The 20954-nt window shown below is 34.2% G+C and overlaps 3 protein-coding genes across 4 annotated transcripts; 1 reads left to right on the forward strand and 2 right to left on the reverse strand.

Moving 5' to 3' along the window:
* Nucleotides 1–1198: 1198 nt before the first annotated feature.
* LOC123194604 (dentin sialophosphoprotein-like) lies at nt 1199–11203 on the reverse strand. The gene is given in 15 exon segments (XM_044607889.1): nt 1199–2160; nt 2237–2311; nt 2854–2897; nt 2979–3065; nt 3195–3246; nt 3633–3706; nt 4294–4404; nt 4522–5300; nt 5303–5405; nt 6549–6740; nt 6827–6953; nt 7813–7994; nt 8121–8324; nt 10836–10944; nt 11046–11203. Coding segments are annotated over 14 exon segments (2622 nt in total). The 5' UTR covers nt 10938–10944; nt 11046–11203; the 3' UTR covers nt 1199–1670.
* A 1059-nt stretch (nt 11204–12262) lies between these two features.
* Nucleotides 12263–15611, reverse strand: LOC123194275 (NADP-dependent glyceraldehyde-3-phosphate dehydrogenase-like). Of its 2 annotated transcripts, XM_044607442.1 has the most exons (9): nt 15400–15611; nt 15129–15322; nt 14909–15037; nt 14068–14187; nt 13787–13923; nt 13459–13614; nt 12943–13321; nt 12754–12870; nt 12263–12669 (listed from the first exon to the last, which is right to left on the reverse strand). In XM_044607442.1, exons 1-9 carry the CDS (start codon nt 15545–15547, stop codon nt 12556–12558), a joined length of 1494 nt encoding a protein of 497 aa, XP_044463377.1. In that variant the 5' UTR covers nt 15548–15611; the 3' UTR covers nt 12263–12555. The 2 variants fall into 2 exon arrangements, with proteins under 2 accessions (XP_044463377.1, XP_044463378.1); XM_044607443.1 differs by lacking the exon at nt 14068–14187.
* A 2397-nt stretch (nt 15612–18008) lies between these two features.
* Nucleotides 18009–20450, forward strand: LOC123195122 (stromal cell-derived factor 2-like protein). Its single transcript, XM_044608733.1, has 6 exons — nt 18009–18397; nt 18625–18765; nt 19192–19332; nt 19562–19611; nt 19714–19843; nt 19945–20450. The coding sequence occupies exons 1-6, from the start codon at nt 18299–18301 to the stop codon at nt 20026–20028; spliced, it is 645 nt and encodes a 214-aa protein (XP_044464668.1). The 5' UTR covers nt 18009–18298; the 3' UTR covers nt 20029–20450.
* Nucleotides 20451–20954: the final 504 nt, after the last annotated feature.

Consider the following 20954-nt stretch of genomic DNA (forward strand, 5'->3'; position numbering starts at 1 on the left):
TTTTGATTATTTTGGTGAGTTATTTAACACACAAGTTTTGAAGATATAAGAATATTTAATGGTTTTTATGGCTTTTTTCTATCATCCACCCTTTCACAAGTCAATATTGATAATCTTATTAAAAATCTCCGAAACCTACTCCCAAGACAGGCCAAAACCAACACTCTTCCAAAATCCCCTAATATATTTTTTATGGATCATAGCACACAAGCCTTAAGATGGTTGAGCATACACCTTAGTATGTGCTTGGGAACATTATACCGTTAAGTGATTCCTTTTCTTAAAATCATACAAAACCCTAGTCTTTATAGGATTGTTACTGTGACGAAATAGTAATTTGAATTTTTGCGATCCCTATTAGCCATAAATTTAGGGTTAGATTAAATACACGCTGCTCAAACTCGAATCCAACAAGTTAAATTTCAATTAAATATTATACTTATTTTAACAGACAAATTGAGTTTGCCAGTTCAAAGATTCTACTTTGAGTCATATGGATCACACTCAAACTCTAATTGCTTTCAAATTAAATTTATCTGACCTCAGTTCTTCCATCTATAATTAATTCTTTTAAGATTTGAACCAATCTTGACATGAACCAATTCAAATTAAATCTACTTCACCACATTCAAAGTCCAAGTGATGCTTTTAAGACTTTTTGGATTTTGGAACATCTACAAATAACAAACATTTTCTCCTCAAATCACGCAACAAAAGTCAATTGGATCATTAAAATTCCCTGTAATCAATCTAGTTCTAAGGCAAGTAAACAAACAATACAACTAGTGGTGGATTCAAGCTAAGCAGCCTGTAGTTTGAATCTATGTTTGACTCGAACACACCAACCCCAAACCGGAGCTGCAACATAATAACCTGGCTCAAGTTCGAGGACTACCAGTGTCACTACACTTAATACTCTCCTTCTACAATGACTCTTCATCCCAATGTTATTGTTTACCAGTCAAGTCAACTCAAACTTAAATTCAAACCAACTGTTCCAGATTTGAACTGAACCCAAATTAACCTTTTTTTGGATTCGACTCAACTCAAAAACACCCCTCATTACAACTAAAAAGTATTCCACATCTGAGCAAGTATTTGATGCATCACTCTGTCTATGCATACATCATAACAAATGCAGGTCTGGAATATTTGGTAGCAACAAAAAATTGTAAAAGACAGAAATTAATTGAAATGATTTGCCTAGAGAAAGTTTCTGAATCTATTACGCTATCAATAAAAAGTAGTTCCTTTAACAGAGCTAATCCAATGTAAACTACTGTGGCTTGGGCAGCATTTGAAAATGTTCCAATTTAGAGACAAAAATAGAAGCATAAAAAACTAACTAAGCCTATAAACTAGACTAACTGTGGATGTCACAAGGCTAGCCATGACCAGGTTGTCGTCTCACAGATTATAACAAAAACCAAATGCAATGGTTTACTGTGAGTGCAGCACTTGGACATGGATGATAGCTTTAGAAAATCAACTTCTAGATCCTCTGCGTCGCTTTTTCCCAGGATTCACCTCGCTTCCTTGTGTCTTGGATGGACTTGGTGAATTACCCTTCGTACTTTCTGACACTTTGTCAGAATCAGCTGAATTCTTTATATCCTCGCTCTCTTTCACCTTTGATGAACTGGGTTTTGATTTGCCATTAGCGTTAGATTTCACAACAATTTTTGGGGCTTAGTCTTTGCATTGAAAGATATCTTAGGAGTTTCTAGTTTGGACTTGCCCCCAGTCTGCGGGGACATGTCTTGCTTGGACTTTCCGCCGGTCTGCGGGGAGGAGTCTTGCTTGGACTTGCCGCCAGTCTGTGGGGAGGAGTCTTGCTTGGACTTGCCACCAGTCTGCAGTGAGGAGTCTTGCTTGGACTTGCCGCCAGTTTGTGGGGAGCTGTCTTGCTTGGATTTGGATATTTTGGGTGAGCCAGAGACACCCTCCCTGGATTTGCTTGCCGACTTTGGTGAAACATCAACTGATTTACCACCGCTTTTTGATGCATGATCCTTAATTTTGCTATTGTTGTCATTCTCTAATTTAGTAGCACTCTTAGAACCATCTTTGGATTTGCCATCAACTTTACCTTCCTCCTTGGATTTACGAGCAGATCTCAAGGATGCACCTTTGGATTTGCTAGAGGAAACCCCTTCACCCCTAGAAATGAATTAATTAACTTTCAGAACTCAGGAGAAAAAGTAGAATAAACAGTACGTGGAATAAATTCACTAACCTCTTTGATGAAGCTTCAATCTTTCCTTGCTTAGTAGACAGATCAGAACTCGTTTTCACTTTTTTCTTCTGCGGTCTGAAAACAAATCATTCAAGCAAAGGTAATGTGAAAAGAATTATAAGGGTAAAAATAACCATCTGACCTACAAACTTGATATCTGGTAATCCTACAAAAACTCTCTACAGTTTCATTTGATCATAGTGACCAAAAAGTCCAAAAGATTAGATAAGGTAAAAAAATATACAACCAAACAGTTTCTCTGTTAGACAAATCACGAAATTGAACATTTACAGTATGAATAGAAAATTGGAGCGATATTTTGAAATCTAAGAAATGAAGTTCAAAACCACTTCAGAAATCATTTTCTTACTTCAAATTAGGCAGTAGGAATTCTAGAGACCACAATTGGTAATAGACAGCAACACAGAAAAAATGTCACCATACAGCATCTCTATAAGTTGAAGCAAATATCTTGTAGCATTCATGCTACTAGACTGTAATATATAAATCTACCCAAGAGCAAGAAGATCAAAGATTTATTTTTTTGTTCTACATAGAGCAACATAAATCAGCATTCCACAGGAAAGAAACCAAAATAAGAGGAATGCACTGCTTACGTTTCAGAGGAAGTATCATGACTTGGGGTATCAGCTGGTTGTTCCTGGTAATAAGTTTATCAGATTATATCCACAACCATGTATCAAAACTAAAGATGATAACACAGAGATCCCAAACCACCCACCTCAACAGAGTCAGAATCGCCATCAATGAGCTCCCATTTCTCTCTTCTAAGATTCAGAGTCTCTATATCACCATCTTCATATAAAACCTACAAAAGAATGACCATTTTAATAAGTACCACCTACATAAGAATGACCATTTTAATAAGTACCTTTTCATCAAATAATTGCAAAAATTCATGAAGGATGAGGCCTAGAATCTGTAATAGAAGCATCACCTTGTGCTTCTTCTTAGCAGGATCAAATGAATTAATAACACCTTCATAAAACCTGAAGAAAACAAAATGAACATGCTAAAAATGCAGTAGCCAACAAGGAATAAAGGAATTCATTGATCAAAGTCCAAACTCCACAAAAACATTTGGAAAAAAAATTAAACCAGAGTTGGTAAAAGTCAAAACAGGCGGGCAATTTACCAAAAGCAGATACCATGGATAAAGATCTTACGAATGCAAAGACAAAGAAAGGCTGCAAGATAGAATAAGCATTTTGAGGATAAGGGGCAAAGGACATGCCACCTTTGCCCCAATAAGGTAGAATGAAAGGATGCACAATATTAGCCTAATATGACATTACAAAATAAATTCTTATGTATATTATATGCATTTGCAGTGATTATTCAATAGGAAAAAAGATAAAACGAAGTCAATACTAACATTTGATCTAACGGCCACCATACTTTGACCCTTGAACCAACAAGATTCCCACCAAATTCCTCAGTATCAGTTGCCTGCCACAACAATCATTTCATAAGAATCACTGCAGAAGTACACAGGTGAGACAGTCTGCAAGCTAACAAGAATTAGCATATATTTCCTTTCCCGAGGAACGATTACTTGAAGCAAGCAGAAGTCAACCAAATATAACATGTCAACATGCCACAGATACTAAAAACAAGTAAACAAAATGCCAGCAGAATAAGGTCAAGACAGCAGAGAGGACAAATAACTGGTCATTACCAAGATGGAAAATCTATTGTCTGATTAGAAAGAAGGATTTCAAACACTGAATCCTAAATAAAAAGAATGAAAGATTGTGAAGTCAAGTTGAAACAGCATACATTTTCTGGTCTGTCATCCACTGACATTATCTAGTTCAGTATAAGCAACAGTAGCTAGTTGAGTAAGAACACACAGAAACCCCATATTAAAGAGGATTTTAACCACTTTCTACAAACTAAAAAGGCACCATATGATCAAATGAATGATTAGAACAAAACAGTTTTTTAAAAATCACCCCAACGAAAAATTGATACACAAAAAAAAAAGAAAAGAGGAAAGACAAAACACGTTACAAAATAGATCTACAAATACATACCTTTTCTTTGCCAGGTGTCCGCTTCCTCTTTGAATTTGTCTTAGGGGTGTCCTCTGAGCGAAGCTCATCTTTAATTAGTTTTGCAGCTGATTTTGGTGAAGAAATCAATTCCTAAAAGAATATTAAGAACAACTCCCCGATCAGTACATTAAAATTTGGCATGCATGTTTACAATTACTGATATTAACAAACAACAAGGTCACAATTAAATAACCAAAGTGACAGTACTTTATCCTCTTTTGTTGCATCTTTTCCAGAAATAGCTTTTTCCTTCCTTCTCTTATCATCTGGCACCTTCAAAGCAAACCCATCTCCATCGTTGCTGCTGACTTCAACTTTCTTAGCTGACTTCAGCAGCTTTGCTTCTGAATCATTAGAGGTGCTGCTTTCTTTTTTAGAACCTTCTCCAGTTGGAATTTTATCCTCATTACCAGACCCAGCAAGCACCTTTTTTCCCAACTGCTTATGTGGTTTTGCTTCTGAATCACTTGTTCCTTCGGATGCCTTTCTGGAAACATCATCTGTAGATGGTGTGGACTCTTTAACCAAACTCTCTTTTCTCTTTGCTCGGCTGCTCCTTTGGGAAAGACCTTCATTAGGAAGGCTTCCACTTGCAGAAGGGGAAACAGCATCTCTAGATTCACTTTCAGTAGCCTTAGGGGATGAAATCTTAATACTGGTTTCTTTTTCAGTTTCTGAAGACACAGCCCCCTCAACCAATTGTTCCCCACGAGGTGAACTTGGAATGTCCTTGCTGCCACTTTTAAGATCCAGATGTGTCTCAGATTCCATTTCCCCATCAATATGAGGACTGTCAGAAGGTTCTGTCACTTTCACCAAAGAATGAGGTTTCCTTCCTCTCCTCTTGCTAGTTTGTTCAGGCTTATGTTTTGCATTAACCACCTTATCAGTGCCCAAAATATCAGGTTCAGCATTGTTCAACGAATCTACACTTTTTGACTGTTCATTATGAAGACCATGCTTGTTCTTTTTTGAAGAGTCATCTTCCCAGTCTGTGTTATACCATTGTTCACAACTGTCTTGGATGTACTGTCATTAGCAGGATCAATTTGTTCAACAGAAGCAGCCTCTTTGGAAATCTCTTTGTGCACCTAATAATAGTTACAAGGACAGATAAATTACCATTTCCAGGTTAGAAATACCAAGACAAAAGATGACCGTGGATTAATAAACAGCAGTATGTTCAGAGATAAATTTATAAGCAAAACAGACCAATCAGACTTAATTAGAAAGCAAAAGTACCTCAGCTGGTTCATCCACTGATGCTCCAACTGACTTGCTCTCATTCTCATCGGCCTGCAGAAAAGTTATGCACAATAAGTAAAGAAAATCAAATAAAGAAATCCACACAGAATAGATTATTGCACACTGAGTAGTAAATCCAAGTTATCTAATAACTACTTAGACAGCTGTTAGATGCCATGCACACACAAATTAGGTTTCACACATAACATTAACAACACAAGCTTCCAAATTTAAAATCACTCTAGTAAATTCAAACAGGACCATTACTCAACAGAGTTAAGCACTAATAAATGGGCTTACATGCATTAATAAAGAATTTACCATTCAGAAAAGCAAGAACAAATAACAATTAATTTGTATTGAAGGTCTCTGAAAAAATGCAATAGAAATCATTATACAGCTAACACAACTCTGCTCAAAGATATGAAAAATGCAGTTATGTTGAAGAGTTCTTATAGAATGAATTGGTTATAGCACACACCATTATGTTTAGTAGAACATGTGATAGTTGAAATCTTGAAGAAGAGTAGAGGCTAAAGCAGCAGATTGGAGGCGATGGTCACAGTAAGCACTCAATAGAAAACAATGGCTAATAGCTATACCAACAAGGTACACTGTGTTTGGGATAAGACAAGTTACAGCCGCAGTGTAGTTATGGAGACTACATTCAGGGTGCAGGGGGAAAGCTGGCCACTGAAGTATAACTTGAAAAGTGTTATCCCCATTGGTTGTCTATTACAAGATGAAGGTAGCTTTTCTAAAAGAGGAGCATTATCATAGGAAAAGATTATTTAACTGCACTAGTAACAATCATTGTACACATACACATATAACCTTGAGCAAAACAGAGTGAAGAAAGCCAAAACAAACAAAGCATTTATGCGTAGAAGTTAAAAAAACAAATGAATCATATGAAACTAATAATAAAGATAGAACTACCTAGAAGAATGAAAAAAATAATAGTTCAGAAGTTAAAAAAGAGAAGTTACCTTATGTTCATTAGAAACTTCATTCTGTTCAACAGCACCAGCGGCCTCCTGGCAGATAGAAGCAACGACTGTACTATAATCTTCTAAAGAAATGCCTGTCGATTGAACTGCCTCTAGTAGGTATGGTCTAACCTTTGCGGCACAGGCTTCAAGCACACTCTCCCCCAACTTCTGAGCAATAGGCGGAACTTCCTGAGAAATAATCAATTTTCTTTCTCAGATCATACAAATAGAAGAGCAAAAACACAAGGCACATGGTCACTTGAATGATATCTAACCTCATTGTCCTTTCTTAAACATTCTAAGATTGGGGTTAGTAGCTCCACAGAAATATCTTCACTTTCTTCTATAACAAGAGTCATTATTGTCTCCATGGATGATAAGACATTCTCAGGATGATGATCCCTGAAAAGAATAATAAGGAACCATCTAAATACAAATATATACATACACAAATATACAACTGAGCTCACACAATTATTTCTCAATCTGTAATGACTATCACCTGCAGAGCAGTAGAGACAATTGTGAAGGTACAAAGAACTATTCAGTTGCCTATTTTCATCAGAAATATTTGAAGAAGTAACTTATTCCAATTTCCAATCCCAACCCAAACATACCAATTGAGCCAATACCCAATGATCTGTCATCTAAATCAAAGCAATGATTATTGAGGTGTCCAACACTACTCAAGGAGCCAGCAGCACTGTTTTTTTTGCTTGGGGATATTGAACACAATAGTTAACATCAATATCATTTTGCTTTAAAAAAAAAAAAATTATTATTGGCATTCAGAAGATGGACATAAATAAAAAAAATAAATAAATAAAAGATTTAATTTTCCTCTCCTAGAAATGCAAAAAACTCATAAGCAAAATAACCTCAAAACAATGCACAATCAGGAGCTTCAAAATAAACTATGTACTCTACTAGATTTCTCATTACCAAAAAAACATATATAATTCCATTAGACCATGGGAGTATTGACTAATCAAGCTTAAGAAGACAAATTCTGAGTTTATGGCAATGCGCCACCTCTTGATAGCTAAGTAACCAAATTAGAAATGGTTATAATTCATATCAAATGTCATCCAAATGATGAATCCAGTTTCTTTTGTTGTTCCCAAATTTAATATTACATGAATATGTTGACCCATGTGACATACTATCAGCAACTGAGACATTTGCAGGGCTATATATATCATTCAATGAGCAAAAAATAACAAGGAAAAGAAGAAAAACAGCCAAACAAGTCAGCCCTTACCTTATTGACTTGAGGAAACGCTGGAACATCTCAACAATTAGTGCATCACATTCAAGATCCAACATAACAACACACGACCTGACCTTGGCAACAGTTTCAAGAATTGATGTTATCTTAGCATATGACCGACTGGATTTGTCAGATAATATCTCAAATGATGATACAATCAGCTGAAAAACTTCCTGCACACAACACATACAACACAATAAATGACCAACACCCATACATAGAAGGATATTAGAAAAAAAAACAGACAACAATTATTATGTAAAGCTTGTCTAGACATCCAAATGATGCAGTTGAAGTACCTTCATCTGCTCATCTTCATAAGGAGCATCAGGTGCAGTTATTCTCGTTATCTCACTGATGCATGAAGCCACAGAAACTTTCACATCAATGTCTGAGTGCTTGAAAAGTTGATCAGCAAGCAAAGCTTTCTGTGATGAAGAAAACGCCTTTTGAATGGATTCTGCAGGCGACTGTTCCACCCTTGCTAGACAATTCTCAAGTTGCTACATCCACAATCAAGAAGAACCAATGCAAGGAATAATGTAACATCAACGAGCAACAACTAAATACCAAATTCTCAATTAAATTACTAAAGAGGCATGAAAAACATTACAATGACTACAACAAGCCTATAAAATAAGAAAAAAAACAAAATGGAAAGAGACAGAATCTAGCAAACTCAATTTCAAGAACTGGTACAGAGAAATTGTTGCACCATTTGAGTAAACGAGAAAAAAGCCACAGCACCAAAGCAACAAATGTAGACAGAAACAACTGTAGATGTTAAACAAAAGAACCATATTTTGGACACACTAATCATAGGTTCATATCCCTATAATTATAATTTTAATTGACCACCATCACAGTTCAATCAAATTACCACACAATTAACAAGTGAAAGATCCTCTCCTAAAAAATCATCTCCTCTATCACCATTCATTTCCAGTTAACATAATTCATGTATTTCTCTGTATCAACAATGAATATCAGCTCATGATTCCCACCATGCAAATACCTAAAGCTGATTCCCCACAAAACCCTTGATAAAATGCTCTCCCAATAAAATTATCCATCCAAACTGTAAATTTTATCTGCACACAGCAAACAAAGGAAACACAAAAGCATACATTGTTCATAGAACACAGAATGGCGCACAAATATTCGTCAACGATTTAGACTTGCAAGCTTTCTCTTGGAAAGAATAAAGGACTTTGTTAAACTGAGTTCATTACGAATATAGGTGTTCAACTACTCACTGTTCACAAAGGCATATAATGCATAGAGATTATGCTGTGGGCTACATGCCTTAACCTTGATGCTGTAAATTTATATTTTCAATAAAACTATGTGCGCCAAGTTTTAAGTACTCCATGAGGTACCCAAATAATATGTCCTAATGTCATTGGGTATTTTAAATTAAGAATACAATAATACTCAATCATATAATGACGCATCATTTAGATACCAAATTAGATACTCAATACTAGGTACACATAGCATTGCTCCTATATTTTATATTTGAGAAGATAGACGTCTATTGTGAACTGAAAGCCACGTCCACCCAACTTGCTTAGATATGTAATTTTCTTCAATAATTAGGATACAAAAGCTTCAGAAAAACTTGATCATTGTAATAAACGAACTTAATAAGCTATTTGGCCCTTGTCAAAATTAAAGCACACATATGGAAATGAAATGAAGATAAACAACCCCTCTTCCCGATTGATTTTTTTTTTTTTTTGGAAACGAAAAAACTAACAATTAGGGAAAGAATGTCAAAATTAAAGCACACATATGGAAATGAAATGAAGATAAACAACCCCTCTTCCCGATTATTTTTTTTTTTTTGGAAAAGAAAAAACTAACAATTAGGGAAAGAATTTGTACACTAACATTTAAGAGGACTTCCACCCTTGATTTGGCACTACAATTGTAAAACAGAGAGGTTCTGAGCCATTGTGTTTGGCCCATCAATCATTACCTAGGGTATTCCCCGTTGTACTTTGCATATTTTTTCATTTATAAAAAATTAACTTCATTTTTTTAAGTAATAAAAGCACAGATATGGAATAGTGAAGCCAATAGTATTTGATAAAACATAATAACCATTTCTCCTTTTCTGGAAAGTTTATATTAAAAATCTTATACCCCCTTAATTATATTTTCCCTTCATTCAATATAGCCGAAGAAAACGACAACACAAAATTTTTAACAAAATTCCAGCTTCAAAGTAATTAATGAATATTATCGAAGTTAGATCTGTAAGCCGACATACAATTTTCTAAATATCGTAACAAATTCATTAAACACAATCCTATCTAGATACTCATAACCAAGCACTATTTACATTTAATTAATCATATAAATAAAAAGCATAATTTAATTCTACCATGTAAAATTCCCCAACAGCAATAACACTTATTCTCCATAAGCTTTCCTTATCTGACATTAACAAACAAGAATTTGTAATTTAATGCAGAATCAAAATCAATTCCCCATGTGCAAAGAAAAATCCGGCGCACATATTCATATATTTAAAATACGCGCGCTCTCACTCATGCATATAACAATGTCCCAGAAGTTCACTACAACATAAGTAAGCTTCAAATAAGATTTAAAAACCTAGGTGTGCAACATGAAGTCAGAAACATGATATCATCATCACAAAACGAACAACAGACCTACGAACACTCAGTACTCAGTTCAGCATGTTGACACAGTTCCACTCATTACGATTTTAATCAATATAAACACAGAAACAAGGCAATATATCCACGAATACATAAAAAGATACCACAAGTTGAAGCACTCATCACCATAAGTTAAGCTCATTCAACTGATACAAGATAACAAAACTAACATTACAACACAAAAAAAAAAAAAACACACACACACACATTTCATTAGAATTAAATAACCAATAGAACCACAATAAGTCAATCCAGATCATAAAATCGAACTAGCAAAAAAGAGACTATTAATACACTTCACATAAAATGAAACATAGAGCTTACATCAAGAAGAGCAAGGAGTTCATCAACTGACGAAGGAGGTTCCAGAAGCCTATTTCCAGCGTCCATAAGCTGTTGCTCTAGCTCAACATTTGAAGACGCCATACTTCCTCTTCAAAAAAAATAAATAAATAAATAAGAAATATATATATCAAGATCTTTCGATTTCTCAGACTCTTGCTCTAATTTCACACATCAAAACCTAAAACTCACAAAATAAATAAGAAATTGAATTTGCAAGAACCAGATTCAAGCCTGCCAGGGAGTTAGGGCTTGTTTGAATTTGAACCAGAGAAATTCAGCTTATAATTCGAATTTTAAAAATAATATTATAATAAAATAATAGTAATAATAATTTTGATAATATTGTGTAATTTATTTCGTGCACTCTATATTTAAAGGAGAATCCAGCGAGGGCTTACCCGGATTCACCCGTGTTTATGATCTTAAGTTGAATAGGGGTTTCAAATCCGCCTTTGGCTTGTTGTGCTACGTGGAATATCTTGGACCGCTTGATTTATAAATGGTACTTTTAAAAATTTGTTTGGTAAAAAGATTAAATTTGGTAACTACAAATCATCACCTAATAGGATAATAAATTGTCCATAAGGATTTAACATTCCTTGTATAATGGTTTACATAAGACTATGCACATTAAAATATTTTCCAAGTCACACCGAAAAATATCGTTAAAACCTATTTTAACCGTTACATTGAATTGATTAAAGTTAAACCAAATAAATAATAATAAATAAATTTAAATGATGAATCAAATCGATTTAACTATCATATTAATATTATAATAAAATCATAAAATTAAAAGTCGTTCTAAAATTTTAATTATATTTGTTAATATCATCCATTGGAATATGTCATATAATCACAAACAAAAATCTAAAATAAAAAATTTTTACTGATTTTTTCATTATAAGATTTTTTTTTTTTTGGCTTTAAAGATATGGAAAGAAGTTATGTATGGAAAGACGTCCACCCTAACTAATTTTGTTGTTACTTACTTTATAAAAATATTTTGGTTGTAATTAAGCTATACTTACTTTATATGAAAACATGAAAATAAATAATAGGTCAAATAATATGCATCTAGCCACGTTCACAGGTTTGACCCAACCTGCAAAATGGTTCGGCCCATTGGAAAAATGCATGGCCCAAAGGGCATAACTCGTAATTTTAGCAAGTCATATTGGGCTTAAGGTCCTACTTGACATGGCCATAAAAATACAAAGATAAAGTGTATATATATATATATATAAATAATATAAATAATCAGCCCACCGAAGGACTAGTGAGGCACAACTGGTGGACACAATGGACCACATCGAATTCAGCCTTTCAAATGTGTCAACTTGGCATTTCGGCCCTTTATATGTGTCCCCTTAACTTTACTTTTCAATCAAAAGCACCCATTGCTCTTTTTAAAATGCGGTTGATCTTCCTTACCATTCATGAATCTCCTGCTAATAGTCTTAGTACAATGGGCAGTAGAAAATAGAACAAGAACCATTCCTGAAAGGAACTATAACACAGCAGATCTCAAGATTACAAAATATAAGGTGAAGCTCTATACCTCTGTGGCTACATCTCGGTTGCAGAATGCTGAGAAGCAAACATACATTCTTATTTGCAGATTATTTATATACTAGGAAGATGACTTTATACAAGAAACATGATTTATTTTATCACTTGTTAACGGCCATATCCAGCATCAACCCATGGTGTAAGACGGCGTTGGTAAATTGATAACGGTGCTCTTCGTCTTTGTCATCATATTGATACTGTTGGTGATTCCTTGAGAACCGATTCCACTGTCTTTCAGGCCCTGCCAATCAATGGTGACCAAGGTACAGACTATTTTGAGGCGTAACCAGGGAAGTATATAAGGAAACATGGAGAGAAAATTCACCTGAAATGGAAAATGATCCGGTCCACGAGCTGGTGCCGAATTAATCTGAACGGTTCCTGTCTCCATTGCGTCGCTGATCAAAATTGCTTTGTCTATGTCTCTTGTAAAGACACATCCCTGCAACCATGCATACATATCACAATGATACTTCTCCAGATAGGAAGTAGCAATTATTAGAAATATTTATACCTGAAGACCAAAATTGCTAGCATTACAATGGTTAATTCCTTCTTCAACTGAGTTTATCCTGATAACCGGCAAAACCGGACCAAAAGGCTCCTCCCATGCTATCCTCATATCAGCTCGAACATTATCTAACAACAAAGGCCATATGAGGTTTCCCTCCCTCTTGTACTCCTGGCAGAATGTTGCTCCTTTCTCCTTGGCATCCATCACCAACCCTTCAATAAAGTTAGCAGAGGACTCACTTACCACGGGAGTGATATCACAGTCATCCTCAGGCCGCCCAACAGACAGTTTTGCGACTTTCGCTTTAACTTTCTCAACAAGAGTATTGGCAACAGATTCCATGACCAAGACAACCTTCACAGCTGTGCATCTTTGACCACTGGCATCGATGATATAACAATTTTTTAGGCAAAAAAGAATTTTTGAACAAGAGTATTCACAGATTGATATAACTTGTTTTATTTCATTTTATGTTCAAGAAAGGCATGATAGCATTAATAGACAGTTTCCATTCACCTGTAAGAAAAACCTCCCTTCACAATGTTGGCTGCAGCCAAATCCAAATCAGCATCTTCGAGTATGATACAGCCATCTTTTCCACCAAGTTCCATCTGAAGAGGAACCATGCCTGCCTTCTTTGAGATCGCAATTCCAGTATCACCACCTGTGAAACTGAGCTAGAATTCTTGTCAGCAACATATGTTAATGAAAATCATTGGCAGATAGTCCTCTGTCTCATCATGCAACATGCCATAATTAGAAAATCATATGAAAATACTACTAAGATCAATCACAATTAATGAAAACGACAGCTTAAAAAAGAATTCCCAAAAAATACAATTACCTAATACAGTTGATCCCTGGGTGCATTGTGAGGAAGTCACCAATCTCAGAACCTTTTCCTGTGACACAGCTAATTAGACCTTTAGGAAAACCAGCCAAATGAAAGCAATGTACCATGTGAAGCGCAGCCACGGCACCCTGCAAACAATAAAATGTAATGCGGGAATAGCCTGACCACAAAGTCAACTAAAACATGTATTATATGATTACACACTAAAGGCAACGTTGTTGTTATACAACACAAGTTTGACATAATAAGATCGTCAATGCTTGTATCGATACCTGTGTTGGAGGCTTGAGCACAGTGGAATTTCCAGCAATAAGTGCTGGAGCAATTTTAGAAACAGCAAGGTTGACAGGATAGTTGAAAGGAGGGATAGCTAAAACAACCCCCAAGGGTATCTGCGGGCAGGTGCAATAAATGACTGATTTATATATAACAGCATACAGACAGTATAACATAAATGCAACTTTCTAGTGAAGCACGATTCAATCGAAGTCAAATGGTGAACTTTTTATCAGAAATGAATCAAAATCCATTAGGAACAACAGAAGTTTATGTTCAGATATTCTCATCTAAGTAATACAAAAAGGACAAGGCCTTCCTGACCTTCCTTACTTTAGTCTCCAAGTATCAATTACTTTAAAATACACATATGTACAGTTTAGACATTCCACTTCTCTTTCTGTAGTTGCTATAATAACAATGGCCCTGAAATGAATGAATTTTCCTTCCATTTGCTAACTCCACACAATATCACCTCCCTCAATTATCATTTAGGGCATCAAATGGCAGTTTATTCTCAAGTTTCACCTCTTGCATCATCACCACATCCAATGAATCTATGTTTTGACCCCATTTTAATTTTCCCATAAATTTCTATGGCATATGTGGGGCATATACTTTTATATACAGACTGAACACGTTGGTCAAGAGAGATGTAAAAAATAAAATATATATTCATTGGTCAATGATTCTTTGGATATTCCTTGAAACACTGAAAAGAGACCTTTGGACTTTATAAAGCTTACATGTAAGGACAAATAAATAATTTATCAAATGGCACCATTCCAAATGGCTCTCTGTGGCACAGCTTGCAGGAAAATTAAGTGCTAAAGTTACCTTTGACGTGAGGCAGTATTTGGTCCTCTCGGTTCCCGGGAAACTATCAGAAACCTGAAACCGTCCTTCTCCAAGAATTCTAACGCCTTCCTCAGCACAATATGACACCAAATCACCTGATCTCACAACCTTAAATAAAGAAGAAGAAAGGGATTAAAAAAAATATGAGAAATGATGATTCTAAATGCAGTGTAAAAACTTTAAAAAGTTTCCTGCTTACTTCATTCACTGCATCCTTAGCGGGTTTGGCAATCTCTTTAACAAGGCACTCTGCAATCGGTACTTTGTGCTCTTTCAATATTGCAGCTGCTTTGTGAAGCAATTCTGCTCTTATCCAAAGTGGGGTCTTTGCCCATGACTTCTGCACTGCCTTTGATGTTTCAACAATCTTCTTCACCTCTTCCTGCGTACAAGCTGTTGAAAAACGCTAAACTTACAATCATCTTCATCATCAACAACAACTCAAAACTGAGACGTAAAAAATGAAACACCTTGAATTCTGAACTGTGTCTGTCTGGTTGTGGGATTGATGATGGCCACTGACTTTCCTGATGAAGATTTTCTCCATTCGCCATTGAAGTATAATCTGTACACACCATCTTCGTCGATTATCTCTTTAAACACACCACTGCCTGCCATGTTACTCGCTCTTGCTATTATTAGCTTGTCTTTCTTGTATGCATATGTTCAGAAGAGAGTAAATGAGAGATGGTTTGAACTTTGACTGGTAAAAAGCCACGTCAGAGTGAATTGTTTAATTGGCGTCATTGTGGGCCGATGAAAGCAGCAGTTCCAAAATACAGCGGTCCAAGACTTGCCACGTGGACGAATTTTGGGTTCTCTCTGGCATCATGCTGGACGGTTGTTGGTTTGGGATTCTCGTCAGCGTTAATTTTAATCAAACTCAACAAAAGAATAAAACCATGTGCAAACTTTTATATTTGATTTTAGAAGAAAACTTTTATGAGACGATTGGTGTGGAAATGCTTTGTTATCCAAATATTATTTTAAACATAGGTTATATTAAAGGTTTTTAGGTATAAATTATTATTATATTTAATAAAATTTTTAAAAATAAATATATATAAATAATTATTATATTTATTTAGAGATAATAAATAAATATTAATATATTATTTTATTTAGTCTTAAATCTCTTAACTATAATTATTTTAAAATATTTTTTATAATTTTTGTTATATTAATTAAAAATTAGATTATTTTTTTAAAAAAATATATAGTTATAATAAAATTAATATTAATTTGGTTAACCTTTTACACTTAAAGTAGATATAATAATCAAATTACTTTTATATTATTTGTATTATTATTAATAATTAAATATTATTAAAATTTTATTTTTTATAAATTAAATCTAATAATATAAATAATAAAATGTAAATTTTAGTCGTCCAACCAAACCATGGTAAACTTAAATTGAATATTTATCCAGTGGAAGGTGTGATTTGAGTCATATAACCACTAACGGAAAAATTAATCAAATATTAAAATTATTTATTCATTGTTTAATTATTAAATATTAAATTTGATTTATATTTGTTTAAAATGAATTTATTCTTATAACCAAGTATGCTCACCTTCATTTGCAAATGTTGGGTTTGAATTTTAGCAAAATTATTTAAAAATAACAATAAATTACATTTTCTCATCCAAGGTTTAGTCTAAAAACAATTTTTGTATCTATAGTATTTATAAATTATAATTTTTCATTTAAAATTAAATTTTATTAATAAAAAATATTAGAAAATGAAATTAACAAAATTAAAAAATTATGGCTTTTAATATCTAAATTTCATAAGAACTCTAATATTTTTCTTTATTCTTAGCTTCACTATTTTTTTCATCTCTTTTTAGTTTTAGGTCAAGAATGATGACAAGTGATAATTATAGTTATACTAGCTAAAGTATAAATAAGGTGTCAGTGACATATAATTATATGTTTGAAAAGTAAAATTTCTTTTTGAAAATGTTAGGGTGCCAAGAAAAATTTTCAAGATTTTTTTAGAAATTTGAAAAAACTTTAGTGTTTTTAAAATTTTAATTTTCAATATACCCTTGATGGTTTAAAAAAATTATTTTACAACCCCAAAGAATTGAACATGATAACACAACAAATTTTGGGTATAAATGTTTTATTACATACTATTAGAATTATAATAGAAATTTCAAAATTTTATGGGTGAATATGTAATTTTATGGTTTATGAAAATTTGAAAAATTTTAGGGGTGTTTTAAAACTTTTTAAAATTTAAAAAATTTCAATATGCACCTTGATAATTTCAAATAGCTTACTCCGCAAAAAGTTTAAGTCAACACAATAAATTGGAAATGTAAACATCTTATTACAAACTATTGAAATTATATTAATACTTTTAAACTATATAGGGTGAATAAGATAATTTTTTAATAAATGATGTCATAGCTAGGGTTTGCAATGAATTGATTTATAAATTTTTAAATATTTTTAACGTGAATTTGTTATGTTTAATATATTTGGGCTTGATCTACAAAGAAGTTATTTTTTTCAATTTTTCAGAATTATTGGATGGTAATCATTATTTTACCCTTACATAATTCTTTATATAGTTAATAAATTTTGATTTTGAGTAAAAAAATATTGTTTATGTAACTAAGGGTGAAAAATGTATTTAAGCAAAACTTAGGGTTGGGAATATATAAACAGTTCAATTTAATTAAAACCCTTTCGTCTCATCAACATCGTCACACCAAAGTTTACTTTATCAATGATTATTCTTCTTATTCTCTTATGAACAATTAATTTTTCTACTTTGATAATTAATTTTATTTTATTCAACAATTTAAATAAATTAAATTAGATTTAAAGTCAATTTTTTAATATTTAGATTGAATTCAAATTATCTTTTATTTAGCTCAGCTCAAAACTCAAACCCACAAACTCAAAGGGCCGTATCACGTATATTAATGGCCCAGATTTTGCGCCATTATCCTGACCCAACAATAAAGTTTTGACCTTGACATCACCGCCCCATTTTAGTTTCAGTCAAGAGAGTCTTCTGTCCAATAGAAAAATTCCACATCAACTAAACTGCACGTGTACTCTCCGCCCCATTCGCCGAAACCAAGTCATCCTCTTCTTCTCCCGCCCCGAAACAAATTTTACAGATCCAATAGCGTCGGCATTTCTGATTGAAACTCTAAGAATCAACCTTGTTTTGAACCGTGGCTCCGGCTGGGCCGCCGCAAGCTCTCATTCAGAGAAGAAAAGCATCGTCGTCAATTGCCACCGCGTCCGGTAGAGATTCTAGAAGAGCTTCGCAATCGCAATCACATTCTGATCTTCCGTTTTGGCTACAGAATTGGTTCATAGCATTACTCTTCCTCGTCGCTATGGCCTTCTTCGCTCTCGCTATCTTTCTCTTCCTCGGTCTCAATTTTGAGGATTCGTCTCCTTCCTCTGCGTCCGCTGCTTCCTCTGAAGGAGTCGAGGTTTGAATTTCACATTTCTATCTTATTTTCTTGTAACATCTTCATTGTTCGTACAAATTTAGAATCCCTTCAACAGGAAAAATGTGATAGTTTGATACTAAAATGTTTTATTATTTTTTTCTATAAGGCTGTTGTTTGCCACATAATTATAGAATCCTTCATTATAATTGCCTGGCTAATGAGCTTTGTCTAACTTGTTTCTGACATTAGCTTCCTGGTTTGGGCAGATCACTTATGGGACAGCTCTTAAGCTGATGCATGAACGGACAAAATTTCGGTTGCATTCACACGATGTGCCGTATGGCTCTGGCAGTGGCCAGCAGTCTGTTACCAGTTTTCCAAATGTTGATGACTCAAATAGCTACTGGGTACTGTCTTTTCTCTACGTTATATAATATTACGGTAAATTAAAACTATTGATAAGATAATTTAGTTTCTAGTGGAAATTAAGGACCCTATCGCTGTGTTGCGGACTACATGATTTGCAAGCCTTGCAAATTTTGAATCATAAATTAACTTGCACTGAAGAAGTATGCTGTTCCGTGTTATAGCAAATGTTGATTTTGTAAAACAAATTTTCTATTCTTATGTCAAGATTTCTTTTCCACACAAGACTGTGATCCTTAATGTATTCTCTGCACTTAGTGGATATCTTTCCGATTCCTTTGGTTTTCCTATACGGAAACTTCTTGGTGATGAAATATATATCGCACTAAATTTTTTTTACGTATAAGATAAAATTTCTAAAAGGCTTCTCTTACTCTTTGCATATTAAGATTGATTTTGTGGTGCAGATTGTTAGGCCTGTCCCAGGGGCATCTGCCAAACAAGGTGACACCATTACGACTGGGACCATCATTCGTCTGCAGCACATGAGGACTAGGAAGTGGCTACACAGCCATTTGCATGCATCCCCAATTTCAGGCAACCTCGAGGTTATTATGGGTTTTCTTTTACTTCAGTTATTGCGGCATTTCCTGCACGTGGCAGTGAAATTTCAAATAATCTCACTTGTATGTTATTTTGTGGTTTTTAAGAGAACCTAAACCATGTCATATGAAGATACAATTGCTATTGTCAAATTCAATACTGATGGAACTGTTAATCGGTTTGACCTAATTTCATCTGTTTTATTGCTAATACAAGAACATTGTGCTGGTGCAGGTTAGCTGCTTTGGGGGAGAACATGAATCTGATACTGGGGATTATTGGAGGTGAGACCAAAAATTATACTTTGTTTTAAGACTTCATATCGATTTGACTACTTGTCATGGTTCTGTTTGGCTGATGCTTCAAATTGGGGCAATTTCTGCTAGGCTCATGATTGAAGGGAGTGGCAAGACGTGGAAGCAAGATCAAAGGATTCGGCTTCAACATGTTGACACTGGTGGCTATTTGCACAGTCATAACAAGAAATATCAGCGGATAGCTGGTGGGCAGCAGGAGGTGAGAAATAAACATTATATTCCCATTTGCCCAAAATAAATTGGCATTGCCAGAATTCTGCTTTTCAACTTTCTGTTTAACATTCTCACATTTATATACAGGTATGTGGTGTCCGGCAGAAGCAAGATGATAATGTGTGGTTGGCAGCTGAAGGTGTGTACCTCCCTGTTTCCGAAAATAAGTAGATATTATGGGGGAGCTTCTAAGTAAAAGCAGGTGCATGGGTTTTGGACTCTTAGGTAGCTAGCTGGTATCTGTTTTCCTAGTATTGTAGATAATCTACTACGTGAAAGAAGAAATGCATTATAGGGTATAGCATTATGCTTTCAAAATTCCATCTTATATACTTGCGATGTTCGACCACCCGAGAATTTCTCATTATAACATAACTAGTATTTTGTTGAGGATTCTTAAATTTAAAGCAAGTTTAACGGCATCTTCTTTATAGGGATGTTCTATATGCAAATCTTGTTTCATTTGTGTGCAACCATTTGTATCATGTACTTAGGTATTAGAATTTATATGTGGCCTTCTTGGACAAAGGATTGGACGTGTTTGATTATTTTAAGTTTAAGGAGTTAAATTATGCATTGGTCCTTCCCTTCAATCAAAACCGGCTGATTCAATCCTTTTTTTTGCATGTGCTGGGACATTGTGTAATTTTTTTTTTAATCTATTCTGACCGGACCTCTGACTGATCTAAGCTTGAAAACATTTATTAAAACATTAATCCCTTACAGTTATAGTCAATAATACATGGCATGTCTAAAATATTCTACAAAACAATTTACAAGAAGTAGGAAAACACTTTTCTTAGTGTTGGAGAAGTGATGAGTCATGACAATTTGCCAAAGAATTGTAGTCTGTAGTCATTTGTTGGATACATAGGACCACAAAGATATCTGAAGCAGCTGACAAAATAAAATTGTCTTGTTTGTTGAATTTCTAAGCATGAATTCAGGTCAGTAATTATTAGTTTTGTTTTCTATTTCTGTATCTTGAAAACTTGGTAAGTATTTTGCATCCAATGTTTTCAATTAAGATCGGGTATTGATTTGATGAAGCAGTCAATTCAGGTCATTCTTGATTTAATTGATTAAATTAGTGATCA

This window comes from Mangifera indica, chromosome 13 (genome assembly GCF_011075055.1).
Source record: "Mangifera indica cultivar Alphonso chromosome 13, CATAS_Mindica_2.1, whole genome shotgun sequence".
Classification (NCBI taxonomy): domain Eukaryota; kingdom Viridiplantae; phylum Streptophyta; class Magnoliopsida; order Sapindales; family Anacardiaceae; genus Mangifera; species Mangifera indica.